The 14,410-nt window shown below is 42.0% G+C and overlaps 2 protein-coding genes across 4 annotated transcripts in view; both read left to right on the plus strand.

The window, feature by feature from the left end:
• The window catches only part of nt5c3a (5'-nucleotidase, cytosolic IIIA), a 16,833-nt gene extending 11,163 nt beyond the window's left edge, over positions 1-5,670 (plus strand). For both annotated transcript variants that reach the window (XM_083760881.1, XM_083760882.1), the window contains exons 2-8: positions 2,007-2,105; positions 2,629-2,698; positions 2,929-3,061; positions 3,259-3,348; positions 3,609-3,771; positions 4,093-4,293; positions 5,276-5,670. In XM_083760881.1, coding sequence (XP_083617007.1) covers positions 2,007-2,105; positions 2,629-2,698; positions 2,929-3,061; positions 3,259-3,348; positions 3,609-3,771; positions 4,093-4,293; positions 5,276-5,377 — 858 coding nt within the window. In that variant the 3' untranslated portion in view covers positions 5,378-5,670. The remainder of the gene's footprint in view (positions 1-2,006; positions 2,106-2,628; positions 2,699-2,928; positions 3,062-3,258; positions 3,349-3,608; positions 3,772-4,092; positions 4,294-5,275) is intronic.
• Positions 5,671-11,638: 5,968 nt separating this feature from the next.
• The window catches only part of bbs9 (Bardet-Biedl syndrome 9), a 207,743-nt gene continuing 204,971 nt past the window's right edge, over positions 11,639-14,410 (plus strand). For both annotated transcript variants that reach the window (XM_083760769.1, XM_083760770.1), the window contains exons 1-2: positions 11,639-11,755; positions 12,032-12,188. In XM_083760769.1, coding sequence (XP_083616895.1) covers positions 11,644-11,755; positions 12,032-12,188 — 269 coding nt within the window. In that variant the 5' untranslated portion in view covers positions 11,639-11,643. The remainder of the gene's footprint in view (positions 11,756-12,031; positions 12,189-14,410) is intronic.

The raw sequence follows: 14,410 nt of genomic DNA on the forward strand, positions 1-14,410 counted from the left end.
GTAATTATTGCATTCCTGCCTTGACGAGTCAACTGCAAAGAAACTGTCTGGCTTTGCATAACCTCTTAGAGAGCAAGGTTGGTAGAGGTTTGGATTGTGTACGGTAGTTACCTTGACATGTTGAAACTGAGAAATCACAAATAATTGCTCCATTGATTAGAAATTGATAATTCAAAATATGCTCCTCAGTCCTCATTGACTTACATTGTACAGTGAAACAGCTTTCACCCTTTCAGCATGTAAACGAACACAAACAAATCTGATTCAGACAATATGGAACATCAGAAACCCAGTACTGTTTGTTTTTAAAATAAAAATGTCAACTTCCTGTTGATTTTACTATTTGAGTAACCGGATACACGGATCCAGTCCAGGTTTTCTTCCTAATAAAATGATCAAATCAACAGGATGTTACAGTCTTTATTTAAAAAACAAACAGTACTGGGTTTTGTGATGTTCTATATTGTCTTTGCCAATAGTCCATGTGATCTTCTTTCACCTCTACCCACACAAGATGTAAACGGGAAATATTAATTAGATTATACAGTTTCTCTCGCAACCATAGGAGATTTGGCTGAGGTTTGTGTTGTAACATTTCTCTTTGCTTTGATTGTGAAAGACGTCCCAATCGCTGGAATGTTAAGAATAATTGAGCTTACCTAATAATTCTGAAAAATAATCGCCCTGCCCAAGATAATGTGCCTGCAATATACAGTAGCCATACTGTACCTAGCAGCCAAGTCCCAACAATGAACTACTTGTGCCGCTTTCTTCGTCACTTTCTCCCTCCTCCTTGCCCATAATCTCTTAAAAAAACAAAATGTTCCTCTATTTCTCTCTCTCTTCTTTCTTGCTCCTATTAATCCATTGTGCATTCTCCTCTCTGGAGGGATCCATCCTGTTCGGCGTTGGTCTTGCTGGGTGCTTGTTTTGAATTGTTGTTTAGGTGCTGTACATCATGAATAGGTTCCACTTCCAAACATCAATATCTTCTCTGCTAGAGAGTCTACAGGTCTACATGTGTGCAGCCTGGTTCATGTTGGAGGTTACAGTTCTCCGCCACCCTGCTGTACGCGAGCCCAAGTGTCCATACTGTACAGAGTGTGTTTAAGAATAGCTAGTCCTCAGCCCCCTCCCTCCCTAACCATCTCTCTCTTCCGTCCCCAACACCCTCCTCCGGCCCCCTTCTTCATGCCAAGGCTGAAACTCAAGATGACCATAACACTCCCTTTTCCACCGGGGTTGAACCGGTTCCGTTCTTTTTTCCTGCCTAATTTTGAACCAGTTCAGAGTGTTTCCACTGAAAAGTTGGTTGGTTTTTTTTCTTCTTTTCCTGCCCTGAACTGGGAACCAATATGGGTGTGTCACTAATCACTACGGTTGGAAGATGCAGATGCACAGTGGCAAAAGCAAGTGAGAAATCACCATACGTTGCTGGCCAGGCCTGGAATCGAACCTGGGGCAACTGGGGACTCCTGCCCCTAATTACAATGGTGCTTAAAATTGGTGGAAACGCAGGCCGGTTCACGGCTGGTTCCATGAAAGCTTAAGCACAAATGTTCCAAGGATCTAGAATAGAACCAGTTCTAGAACCAAAGTTATTTGGGTGAAAAAGGGGCCTGAGTGGCCTGGTGTCTGGATTTAACATGGAGCGGATTCAAAAGCTAAAGTGTGCTGCATTTATGTGTGTAAAAGTGGGCTGAACAACAACATGCTGTTGAACCATAAACATCTGTTTTCAGATAATGGCCTGGGAGGTCTTGATAATATGAAGACTGCCCAGAGGCCCCAGACCATGATATTGGCAACCTCTTCTCCAACCCCAGGCACAAAAAAGGCAACATGCTGTTTGCAGATGAAAAGGGTTTTCGTTTTTTTCAGAAAAGAAGAGGAAAAAGGAGGGGGGAGGGCAGGGAGATGTTCATATTGAAACATCTCCCCTCTCTTGTCAGACATACTCATTGTCATTCTAACATCTCTAACCCTCCTTCCATCTGTGTTTCCAGATGCCTCAGTTTGAAAAGAGCACGGTCCACATGAGGGACCCTGAGAGGGTCGAACAAATCATCTGTGGCCTCATCAAGGGGGGAGCATCCAAACTACAGGTTAGCCTGCTCTGTGAGTGTGTGTGTGTGTGCGTGCGTGTGTGCGTCCGTGCGTGCGTGCGCTTGTTCATGTGCGTGCGTGAGTGTTTGTTATGTCAACTTGATTTTTTTGTCAGCAGTCATTTATGTTCACCGTGATTGTGTACAATTGTGCCATCTAGTGGTGATGCAAGACATGAGTTTGCATTATCTCTGAAACTAAATTATGATAATCAAACCTCCATCCGCATATTTGTGGCAACCACATCCCTCTGAAGCCATAGGATATAGACAAATAGACAGGTATATAGACAGGTGGACTGAAGGATAAAATTAAGCAGTTTACATCTGATCATGCTCTGTGGCATAGAATACATTAGATACCACATTGGCTGCTGTTATTCATTGGAGAAATATTGTTGCCATATTGGTGAGGGCAAGCTGCACCTCCAATCCAGTCTGCCTATTGAGGCAGCAAATTCATCATAACTTGCTGAATTTTCATCCAATTACTCAGCACATGTTCTCTTGTTCTCTACCACAGATGATCACAGACTTTGATATGACGTTAAGCAAGTTTGCGGTCAATGGAAAACGCTGTCCCTCATGTCACAGTGAGTATATTCATAAGCCACATTTGATGTCATTGTTTTGCTTGGATTAGAGGGTGTTTTAATCATGTCATCGGACAAAACATTGACAATACAGTACGTACTGTAATTTATTATCATGGAACATTAAAGTGTGCATGCGTGTCTATGTTTATTTGTATCCATCCTATAATTTTAGTTCTGTCATAATGTGATTGCTTGTGTCAGTGACATTATGTCCCAACTTGTTGTAGATATCATAGACAACTGCACGCTGGTGACTGAGGACTGTAGGCAAAAGCTGTTGCAGCTGAAGAACAAATATTATCCCATAGAGATTGACCCACATCTAACAATGGAGGAAAAATACCCCTTTATGGTGGAATGGTAAGTAACACACACCAACACAGAGTCGTATAGAATTGCAGATGCAATTAATGACATAATATACATACAGATGCACACGCATAAATAAACACGACAAGCATACTATTACACACACACAAACATGAAATCAGTGCTCCTAAAGGTATGTAACTGTGTCTGTGGGTGCGCACGTGTGTGTGTGGCTTGTGTTTTCCCAGGTATTTTAAGTCCCACACATTACTGGTTGAACAGAGACTACAGAAAGACAAACTCCCAGAAGCAGTGAGGGACTCTGATGCTGCCCTAAGGTAACTGTTTATCCAATGCCGTGTCCATGACGGAATTGTAACACATGTACGTGTGTTGTAACTTGTGCATGTGTTCCCACTGTATGGAATCAAATCTGGGACCACACAATTGTAGAAAACAATCAGTTTGATTAGATGATATTGTTGCATGTTCAAAATCCACATTTTGTATGCTACCAACTGTGAGTGTGTGTGTGTTTGTTTGTATGTATGCTGCTGTATATCTCACCTCCTTGTGCTCTGTGTCTGACTGGTTCCAGAGAGGGCTACGAGCATTTCTTCGACCGCCTCCAGCAACACAAGGTGCCGGTGTTGATCTTCTCGGCTGGCCTCGGGGATGTCTTGGAGGAGATCATCCGCCAGGCAGGGGTCTACCACTCCAATGTCAAAGTGGTATCCAACTTCATGGACTTTGATGACAATGTGAGTCTGTCTGAAAACATATTTTTGTCTCAGTTTATTCATTAGACATGTCCCCTTAACCTGCCCACAGTACCAAGACTGAAATCTCTTAACCTGTCAAATATAACTTAGTAGTTAATGCTGTCCCATTGCTTTGCTTTGTACTGGGAACGTACAAAGCAAGATTATACTAAAGACGAGGTCATCACATAGTTAGTGTGTGTCCTGTCTGTGTCCTGCATCTGGATTAAAGGTTCAGCTAAATGGCTACAGTTTTATGTACTTAGGCAACAGAGTTACCATCACTGACATTACTGATGTTTCCTACTCTTTCCCTCCCAGGGCATATTGAAGGGCTTCAAGGGTGAGCTTATCCACGTGTACAACAAGCATGATGGTGCGCTGCGCAACACAGACTACTTCAAGCAGGTGAAAGACAACTGCAACATTATCCTGATGGGAGACTCACTGGGGGACCTGAATATGGCTGACGGAGTGCCCGACGTGGATAACATCCTCAAGATTGGGTTCCTCAATGACAAGGTACAGACACGTAACTAGTATTCACACACATATCTGGGAAAACATGATCTTTGATTCAGATCTTGAAAGCTTTGGAAACTGCACAAGAATATTTCGAAAACTGTCAAAAATGTTATCCTAACCACATGAACCCTAGTGTCCGTTTTCTGGGTCGATCATTCACCGATCTACAAGCTCAGCTAGAGCTTAGCGTGCGAGCTAAACTTGTAGAACGGCTATTTTGGTATAGAGAGAAATAAATAATTAATTGTAGACCTAACTTTGTATACTACAGTAGACCCAAGCAGGGGCTGGCAACCACCTCTTTTTGAACAAAAGATCAGATTGGGCTATTGAGGTGATCAAAAACAACCTCCTGTGTTTTTTTTCTGCAAAATGTTAATAAAGTATTCAATCAATTCAATCAATCAATCAATCAATCAACCATTATTATTTGATGAGCATAAAACGTTTCTCCCCAGATAGTCTGAATTTATCTTACCTTAATTATTCATGTTCAATTAATTCTATGCTTAATTATTTTTCTAATTAGCAGTCTATAATAACTTAAGACATACAAGCAATGGTGGATTCAGTGTCTGGCACTGAATGATCATGCGCCCGAAAAGGTTGCCCACCTCTAGACTCTGTAGTAAAGCATATTAGTTTATTTTTTACCTATTGTTTAGCCACATCTGTGACCTACAGATGTGTACATACCAGTAAGACGCCTGAGGGCGAGAACTTGAAGCGATGAAACAACAGAGCTTCTTAATATGGCACAGTTGAGAAGTAGGAGTTAACCCATTCTGGGCGGGAACCCCTTTTGGGGTTCTGTACAGTATGTACAGTATTCAAAAATTTAAATGCACAATTTCATAGTAAATGCGACTTGCTGTCACAATAAAGACAGAGTAGTACAAAACATACATATTGGTATCCTAATAACAAAGTGGTCCACATGAAAATATTAACAATCTGTGTCTGCTCTGTTGTCCTGCAGGTAGAAGAGAGAATGGAGAAATATCTGGACTCTTACGACATTGTCCTGGTGAAGGATGAGACTCTGGAAGTGCCCAATGCCATCCTCCAGAAGATTCTATAACTCTCCTACAGTTCAGCCCACTTCCCAACTACTGTGCTACAAGCTCAGCTAGAGCAATCCCAGACCCATGGATTTGGAAAAAGACTGCAAGACCATTCTCCTCAAGCTGGAAATGACCACTACCTGACCCAAACATCTTCAATGTTCCTCCACACCAAGAGATTCTAGCTTTAGCCCCAATGCCAGCCTCTTTTGGACGCCACACCAATAACGGGCCATTGTTGAACCCTTTTCGCCACCTTTATAAAAAATACTATTTTTTCCCCCCTCCTGAATGAACTGTTTTAAAAGTACATACAGTCCAAGTCTCTGTCTTTGCGTGTGTCTGAGTCTGTTCTAATCATTGCCCATGTCCACTAACCCGTGATATGAAAAAAGAATAACCAAAAACAAACAATTGCACATTATTGTTACTTTTGTTATCCATGCTCATTTTTAATATTGTAATGTTTGTATCAGTGTATGAAGTTTGCATATGATAAACAAACACCCACAGACCAACTTTCTTTTGATCAATACCAGCATGCATTGCACCTCATATAATCTGAGTTCCCTGAACCTCATGTAATTAGGTTGTAGTTTAATTGGTGACCATTGGACTCCTGATGTATACCTGGTCACTTCTCTGGGTAGTTTAAAAGCATGTTGCTAAAGAAAATGCTATTTCAATGCATTTCTGAAGTTTTGCAATTGAATTTGAACAGGTTCCCCTGGCCTTGACCTGTGAACTTGAGATCCTGTTTTCTCAAAACTATGGGTTTAGTATACATTTTGTAAAAACGTACTGTAGATTCATACAGCTTTCTAAACATAGCTTGTGAATTGCAGGATACACACCTTATTGACAAAAATGCTGACTTTGGTGCCTCCTACCTGTACATTGTACAGTAAATTGTACATACTTGGGTTCAAGAACCAGCTGATCAGAAGGAATGATGATGAACATTTTCAAATTAAATCCCCTTAGAATGACATAGCTGGTGGTAGTTTTGATTCATGGAAGTTATGGCAGATTCTTGAACAAAATGTCAATCTTTGCAGTTTGCACAGGCTTCATTGTACTTGAGTGTGTATCATGACATCAACATGCAGTCTGTAGCCTTTAACACTTTTTGCATAGAAAGCTGACAAACCTGGCCTCAAAAGTCCAAAGACCTCATTGACCCGAATTCTAAACCTCTCTCAAAACCATTAACCTCAAATAAAATACAATTATAAGACTTGGCCTGGTGTGCAGCTGATGAATAAAAATGGGGATTTACAACTGTGCCCTTTTCAATTTCTAGGCTTCAATTATTTTAAATGCCTGTGATCCCCAAGGCCATCAGACCTGTCTTTTGTGTCTTGTTTTTTATTAAAAACAAAATACATAGGTGGTCGAAGAGCAGCACTTTCTTTGAGATCAGAGCACACTGTAGTGTAGGCTCTTCTGTGAAGTCCTCTGTGTTCTTCACATCCCCCTACATCAGTGGTTTTCAACCTGTGGGCTATAAACACAAACATTGAAGAGAAGGTGAGGACTGAGGACGCAAATTCTGATTGGCCGGAATGAGAGATTGTATGACGATGTACGATGATAAGAGCCTCACTTAGCCTCACTTCACACAGGTGTGTTTTCTTTCTTTGAAAAGTGAGTTTTCATTGTGATACCGATAAATAACATATACTATGTTAGTTCCATTGATCCAAGCCAGAACACATTCGAAATGCATGCAGCTCATCAATCCTGATTCCTGACCACGGCAGCCGATATGTAGTCAGATGGGTGGGCCGCAAATACTTTTGAGATTTTCTATTGGGTCCTGATAGTAGCCTACAGAAAAGGTTGAGGACCACTGCCCTAGATCATACATGTTCTCTTTAGGCAATAATGTTAGTTGGAAAATCCAATGTTGTCCGTGGTTCACTGAACCCCAATATGGGACACATAAAGCTCATCATAGTTTTTTTTTGTTTTGTTTTTTTTAAAAGAAAAACCAACTTTGTTTTTGTTCAAACTGAACACTACCTCTAAAGTTTTTTTTTGCAGGGGGCAAAGTATAATGTTACCGTTTTGGTTTGTCTAAATTAGGGCTGGGCAGTATATTGATACATCAATATCATAATTTGCGACTACATCTGTAATTTGGGATATTGTGATATATGACATTTTGTCTTCCTGGTTTTAAAGGCTATGTTACAGTAAACAGAACTTACCTCTAACTGTTCTAGCTATTCTATTGTTTGTCTTTACCCACTTATATTGAAAGATTTGGTTAATTAATATTGTGATGGGCATTTTATCCATTATTGCCCAGCCCTAGTCTGAATGTGTTTTGTTCTCTTTGAACATTGTGTGTTTTAAATGTGCTGCTATCACTTGCATGTTGCCTTTTGTTATTACTGAATTTATGTTAACATTCGAGGATAAAATAAAACTGGCAATAAAATCAAATGGGTGGGAGTCTTGTGAAAATAATATTTATTATAATATGTTTATTGTTGTATAATCTGCATGCATGCAGATTCTTCTTCCAAACGTTTTGGTAGATTGAAAATGTTATTCACAGTATGTAGAATGGTAGCTCTGGTCCATATAGCCTTAGCTGCTTCTACGATTATGGACCAGAGCTAGTAGAATGGCGTTATGGGTACATTTCAGTCAATACAAAAACTGGAGGATGAAACCAGAAAAGCACGAAGACGTAATAATTTATTGCAGTATCAAAATCCACCTTTAGATGGCAGTGAATCATAAGGTAAGTAACGGTAACATGAACATATAGTATAAGCATGCAACGTACGTGGCATATGTTAACTTCTGAAACTAGCAGTCAAATCCTATGGACAACTGGCTCGTTGGTCTAGGGGTATGATTCTCGCTTAGGGTGCGAGAGGTCCCGGGTTCAAATCCCGGACGAGCCCTGTTTTTCACCAGTTCTCCTTTTTCTCAATTCTTCTCCTACTGCAATGTCATAATTGCGTTATCAATAGCTACCAAAAAGGCACATTTGTGTCTATACAATATAAACAAGCATTGCACTGACCTAAAATAAGCCCTTGCCGGCCTTTTTTGGGTTATCTTTAAGCATCATTTTCTATACATAATAAATACATTTGTACGGCTGTACCTTTTCAGCAAACGGTTAATAAAGTAGCCTATTCAGTCAATAAATAAATAAAAACCCAATAAGAAATCACAATCACAGACTGTGATTGTGATGTCTAGGCCAAACCTAGCTCTGGTCCATAGCCTTCTACTAGCCTAGTAGAAGGCTATGGACCAGAGCTAGGCCAAACCGCACCAATGCAACTATAGTTGCATGATTGCATCCTTGCTACAAAGCAGTTTTAAGGTCAACTGCAGTCACAACTCAACTCACAATGATGCATTGTGTGCTTGTAGATCTGCTATTTTCAAAATATTTGTATACATTTGTATACATTCCGCATAATGAGTACTAAACTTTGTACATTTGGTACTGGTAGGATACTTCAAAGTACATTTTGATGCCGATACTTTTGTACTTTTAAGTAAATTTAAATTCCGTGTTAAATACAAAGTATTTCTATATTGCAGTAATACCAGTATTTATTTACGTAAGTAAAAACTTTGAGTACTTTTTCCACCACTGATGTTTACAAGTAGTTTGCATTGCATGTTGCAACAAGGAGTTGCATTGCATGGCGAGTGTGGAGTGGGCTTTATTGTTTGCAACTTTGCAAGTGGTGCTGCGTGCTGACTATGAGATGTGTAACACTCGAGTCAATTGTCTGATCTGATGAATTGGGCTGATGAACAAGTCACAATTAAGTCTCATTAATCTCTTCAATTATGCCTAAATCAATTATCATATTGCACAGCATGGACGATAAAACCACCTCCGACTGCACCGCGCACCCGTACACAACGTCCTCCCTGATCCATCCATCCATGATCCATGGACTTGGGTCCCGATCATAGACTGTAAGTCCCGATCGAGGGTATCACCCTCTGATTTATGTAGTTCTCTTGGCGTTAGATTCGGGAAAAAAAACACAATTTCCCATGAGCCTTCGGGTGACTTTACGTCCGGTGATGCGCACAAGCGTCCAACTTCACCGTTTAGCGTTAGTGCTATGACAACAGGGGAATGGCTTCAAGTTGGTGAGAGGGACAAGAGAAATGTGATTTTTGCCCGAGCAACAAATATTTATATAGTCTTTTACTGACAGGCGCTTCTTCACTCGCCACTCGGGTAAGCAAAACACGGGAATAGAATGGTACAACAACCCATACGATATTCTACAGTGTGGAACACGTTTGCTTTATATTCGCCTAAACTGAGCGCTAATAACCAGGTAGAGCTAGCTGTTAAACAGGCAGCATGCCGCTAGCAAAAATACCTGAGCTGAGCTGAGACTGAGAGACTAACATGATGCTGCTTCACAGCTTGAATTGTTTCCTTTCAGTCTCGGACTTAAATGAATAATTTCAAAAAACATTACTACATTGTCCCTTCCTCGAGTCGTTAATCTGTTCTAAGAACCCAAAGTCTGTGTCACTGTCATTCATTATCAACCCTATAAAAGTTGGCAATCATATTGAAGATGGATGAATTGAAATAATCTTACACTCCCTTCTCCTGACCCATGCCTTTCAGCCCCATTCCTCTATGGCAAGCACACATGAGCAGTGAACAGGCCTGAAATATCTCAATTTATTCTGCTCTATTCTTTTGTAGCTGTTTACAAGTTATTATGCTATACAAAATAATTTAACACAATCTGAAACTGTGATAGGTTTGTTTCAAAACTGTCAATTGTGTACTGTATATAGAGGCTTAGTTATGTGCAACAGGTTGGGGACCAATGAATGACTGCAGCACAGTGTGTTTTTACAGTATGATAGGATGATTGGATTTGGAGGATGTTTAGCTGGGTGAGTGTGGATAGGGTTTGTTGTGACAAATGTATGTTATCAAAAGGGGGCTGAATACCTACATGTAGCTTTCTGCCTTTGTTTGCATTTAATGTCACTATGGTTGAATGACAGGATGTCACATTTGATCTACTATAACCCACAATGCCTCTCCTCTCCTCAGGGAGTTTGCCCTTTGTGTGTATGTTATCATGCCTAAAAAACTAAAAATGTGATCTTAATTTAAATATCAGATTCAATAAAGGACTGATTACACATGTTATTAACACATCGGGGGGAGGGGGGATTCTTTTGTTATAGTCTCTCTCTCTCTCTCTCTGGATTAGCTGTCCATTCCACCTGCTCATCAGTTAGCAATTAGAAAATCCGCTTGGCCTTTTTGCTTCTCCTCATGAAATCCTTGTCATGTGACTGGCCTTATAAGCGTTCTCATTGGCGGACAGTGATACCCCTGCTTGGAGTGTCACACATACACCACTCTACTGACTTGACAGTTGGCACGTAGGTAGTAAGTAGTCTCATGTGGAGACACTGGCGAGGTGTCACTCGTGACAGTGACAAGAGAGGCCGACTGAACCCCAGGGATTGGATTTCATTCAAAACCAAAATACAGCATTGGGATCACTTTGATATCTGTACCATATAATTATCTCAGCAAATGACAATAAAAAATATACTTTGAATTAATCAAATAACTTGACTGATCTAGTTTTGTCAGACCCAGGTTTCCATGAAGGATGTTATGGTCTTCAATTTCGATCCTCCAAATTTTAGAGACATCAATTAATCAACATAAGCCATTAGATTTTCGTATAGGTCAATAGGTGTTACTGTAAACAGCATTTTGGAAATTAACCACATAAATTCCCTTCAAGGGTGGTATTTATATAGCAAATATCATACGCAAAGGCAAATCAAAGTGCTTTATGAAAATACTTTTTAAAGAGAAATAAAGGTATGGGACTAAGACCCACACACCATGGGGTCTGAGAGGATGAGAGATATACAGACACACACATGACATGCACATTTCAGTGTGCAGACTTTATTTCTCTTTTCAGATTATTATATTCATAAAAACGAAATAGTGATACAGGGGTCTAAGCAGTACTATGCAATATGCACAATACGCCATATAGAAACGAACAAAATAACAAATGAGCATTAGAAAGATCTGAGCAAAGTTCTGGAGGGATTGTAGATATTAATACATGTCTTTATTATATTGCTTATAATGCCAGATTTCAAACTCTCAAAGACAAAATTTGCAGAATGTTCCACTTCACCCTAATACTAGTTTCGCATCACATTTCTTTGTGTCTCACTCTTTCACTCTGTGTTTATCTCCCTCCCTGTCAGAGGCAGCATGTCTCTGTTCAAGGCCCGTGATTGGTGGTCGGCGGTAGTGGGAGAGGGTGAGGAGTTTGACCAAGGATGCCTGTGTGTCGGAGACGTGGATAACAGTGGCACAGGACATGGTCAGTGTGTGTGTATGTATGTCTTGTACAATCCATGATGAATGTTTGTGAGAAAATTAGTTTTATGATGCTAGCATTTAAGATTAGACATGATTAACCAAGTGTTTATCATGCACTATTTTCAAACCCAATAAACTACGAACTGTAAAAGCCTTACTTTATCCCTCAAAATCTCTCTAGCCGAACACTTCCAACATACTGTATACCAGCGCAGGCTGGTGGATAGTACTTCCTTTCTTACATCTATATTCTGTCACTGTGGCTCTTGTCTTGCAGACAAGGTGGTAGTGGGTAGCTACATGGGTATGCTGCGGATCTTCTCGCCCCAGGCCAGTAAATCAGGGGAAGGGGGCCAGGGCACAGCTGATGCCCAGCTTCTGGAGGTCCAGCTTCGAGACGCCATCATCCAGGTGGAAGTGGGCAAGTTTGTCTCGTAAGTAACCCAACAAGGCAACACCAATATTGCAGGGCTGAGTGAGCATGGCTGAACCTTTCACAGCCTTTGTCGTGTTATTGCATTCAGGGTGAACAGGACTGGGTTAATATATATACAGTATACAGTATACAGTAGTAACTCAATTCCACAGTCAGCTATTATCTGTTATGCTAACTGGCTAAAGAACAGACATTACAGAAAAATTAAATCAATAATAAATTAATTGATACAATTTTTGATACAATTGTGAGACAATAAAAAGAACAAAAACATGGTATATGGAACCTGCTACGACTCAACTAAAGAATGGTTATAATTACGTCCAGCTGCAAGTCAGACAGCATGACAGACCATCACCTGCATACATCACCTGATGTATGTGGATGGATGATTTGGTCATTTTTTGTCTGTAAAGTGCTGGTCTCCAACAGCATCTGAGCGTATGCTCACACAGTATGGTCTTGATTTTAATATAAAATACAATGCTAAAAAGAGTAAAATCAGGATTGTCCGAAGTAGGGAAGACAGACACTCAAACTTCCCTGACTTCCATCTAGCTGGCACTGCCCTTAGTGTGTGAGATCACTTATTTGGGCCATATTATCTCCGATGACCTTTCAGATGGACATCTATAGACAGTGGTGGAAGCGGTATGCCCAAGCCAACATGCTGTGTCCCAAATTTAGCATGTGCTCACCTCAGTACCTGCGAAGATATTGCTCTTTATCGCCGCTGTATACTGCAGTGCACACCTTTGGTGTCGCTACAGACAAGGCCGCATCAGACGACTCACAGTGGCCTATGAGTGCATGAGGCTGCTGTTCTGAGTTCCAAGAAGCTCCGGTGCAAGTCAGATGTTTGTTAGTGTCTGGGTACTTACCTGCTCTGCTGTGCTACGTAGCCTTATGTACAGGTTCATGTGTAGGGCATCATTGCTGTAATAACGGACCCTACACGCAGTTCGGTTAGGTTCTCATCTAGATTGTGGAACCATTGGCGCACATGATTGTATGTCCAGTGTTTCCTGCAGGAAAAGGCCTTGGCATGGTGCTGGGCGCGGGGGGGGCTTGTCGAAAATTTTGATTAATGAATTAATGAATTTGATTAATAAATTAAGATTAATTTGGATTATTGCTCTTATATTGCTATTGGAGAACTGGGGAGGCACTGGGGGGACACTGGGGAGGCACTGCAGGAGCACTGGGGAGACACTGGGGGGGGGCACTAGGGGGACACTGAGGAGGCACTGGGGAGACATGGGGAGACACTGGGGGGACACTGGGCAGGCACTGGGGAGACATGGGGAGGCACTGGGAAGACACTGGGGAGACACTGGGGGGACACTGGGCAGGCACTGGGGAGACATGGGGAGGCACTGGGAAGACACTGGGGGGACACTGGGGAGGCACTGGGGGGACACTGGGGAGACACTGGGGGGACACTGGGCAGGCACTGGGGAGGCACTGGGAGGAGACTGGGGAGACACTGGGGAGGCACTGGGCAGGCACTGGGCAGGCACTGGGGAGGCACTGGGAAGACACTGGGGAGGCACTGGGGGGACACTAGGGGGGCACTGGGGGGACACTGGGGAGGCACTGGGGAGACACTGGGGGGACACTGGGGAGGCACTGGGGGGACACTGGGGAGACACTGGGGGGACACTGGGCAGGCACTGGGGAGGCACTGGGAGGAGACTGGGGAGACACTGGGGAGGCACTGGGCAGACACTGGGGAGGCACTGGGGAGAAACTGCAGCCACTGGGGAGACATTGGGGAGGCACTGGGGAGGCACTCAGGGGGACACTGGGGAGCCACTGGGAAGACACTGGGGAGGCACTTGGCGGAAACTGGGCAGACACTGGGCAGGCACTGGGGAGGCACTGGGGGAGGCACTGGGGAGGCACTGGGGAGGTACTGCACGAAATCACACACACTATGATTCACTATCCCCCTAAAAAAAAGAGAAAAAAAGCTTGGCATGGCGCGATTTATTTCAAGCATGGCGCAGTGCCATGCCAACAACATTGTGCAGGAAACCCTGATGTCAGAAACTGAACGGTGTGGGATATGTGCATTTAATTTTTATTTATTTTTATTTTTGTGTTTAATTGTGATATGGATCTCCCTGGGTCTGAAATAACGATTGATTGATATAATTTGTATTAACTTACAGTAAACCACTCTGTTTGTGTTGCTAGTCCTGTATTATGTACCAATTT

This window comes from Protomyctophum parallelum (assembly GCF_964188405.1).
Source record: "Protomyctophum parallelum genome assembly, chromosome: 3".
In the NCBI taxonomy this organism is placed as follows: domain Eukaryota; kingdom Metazoa; phylum Chordata; class Actinopteri; order Myctophiformes; family Myctophidae; genus Protomyctophum; species Protomyctophum parallelum.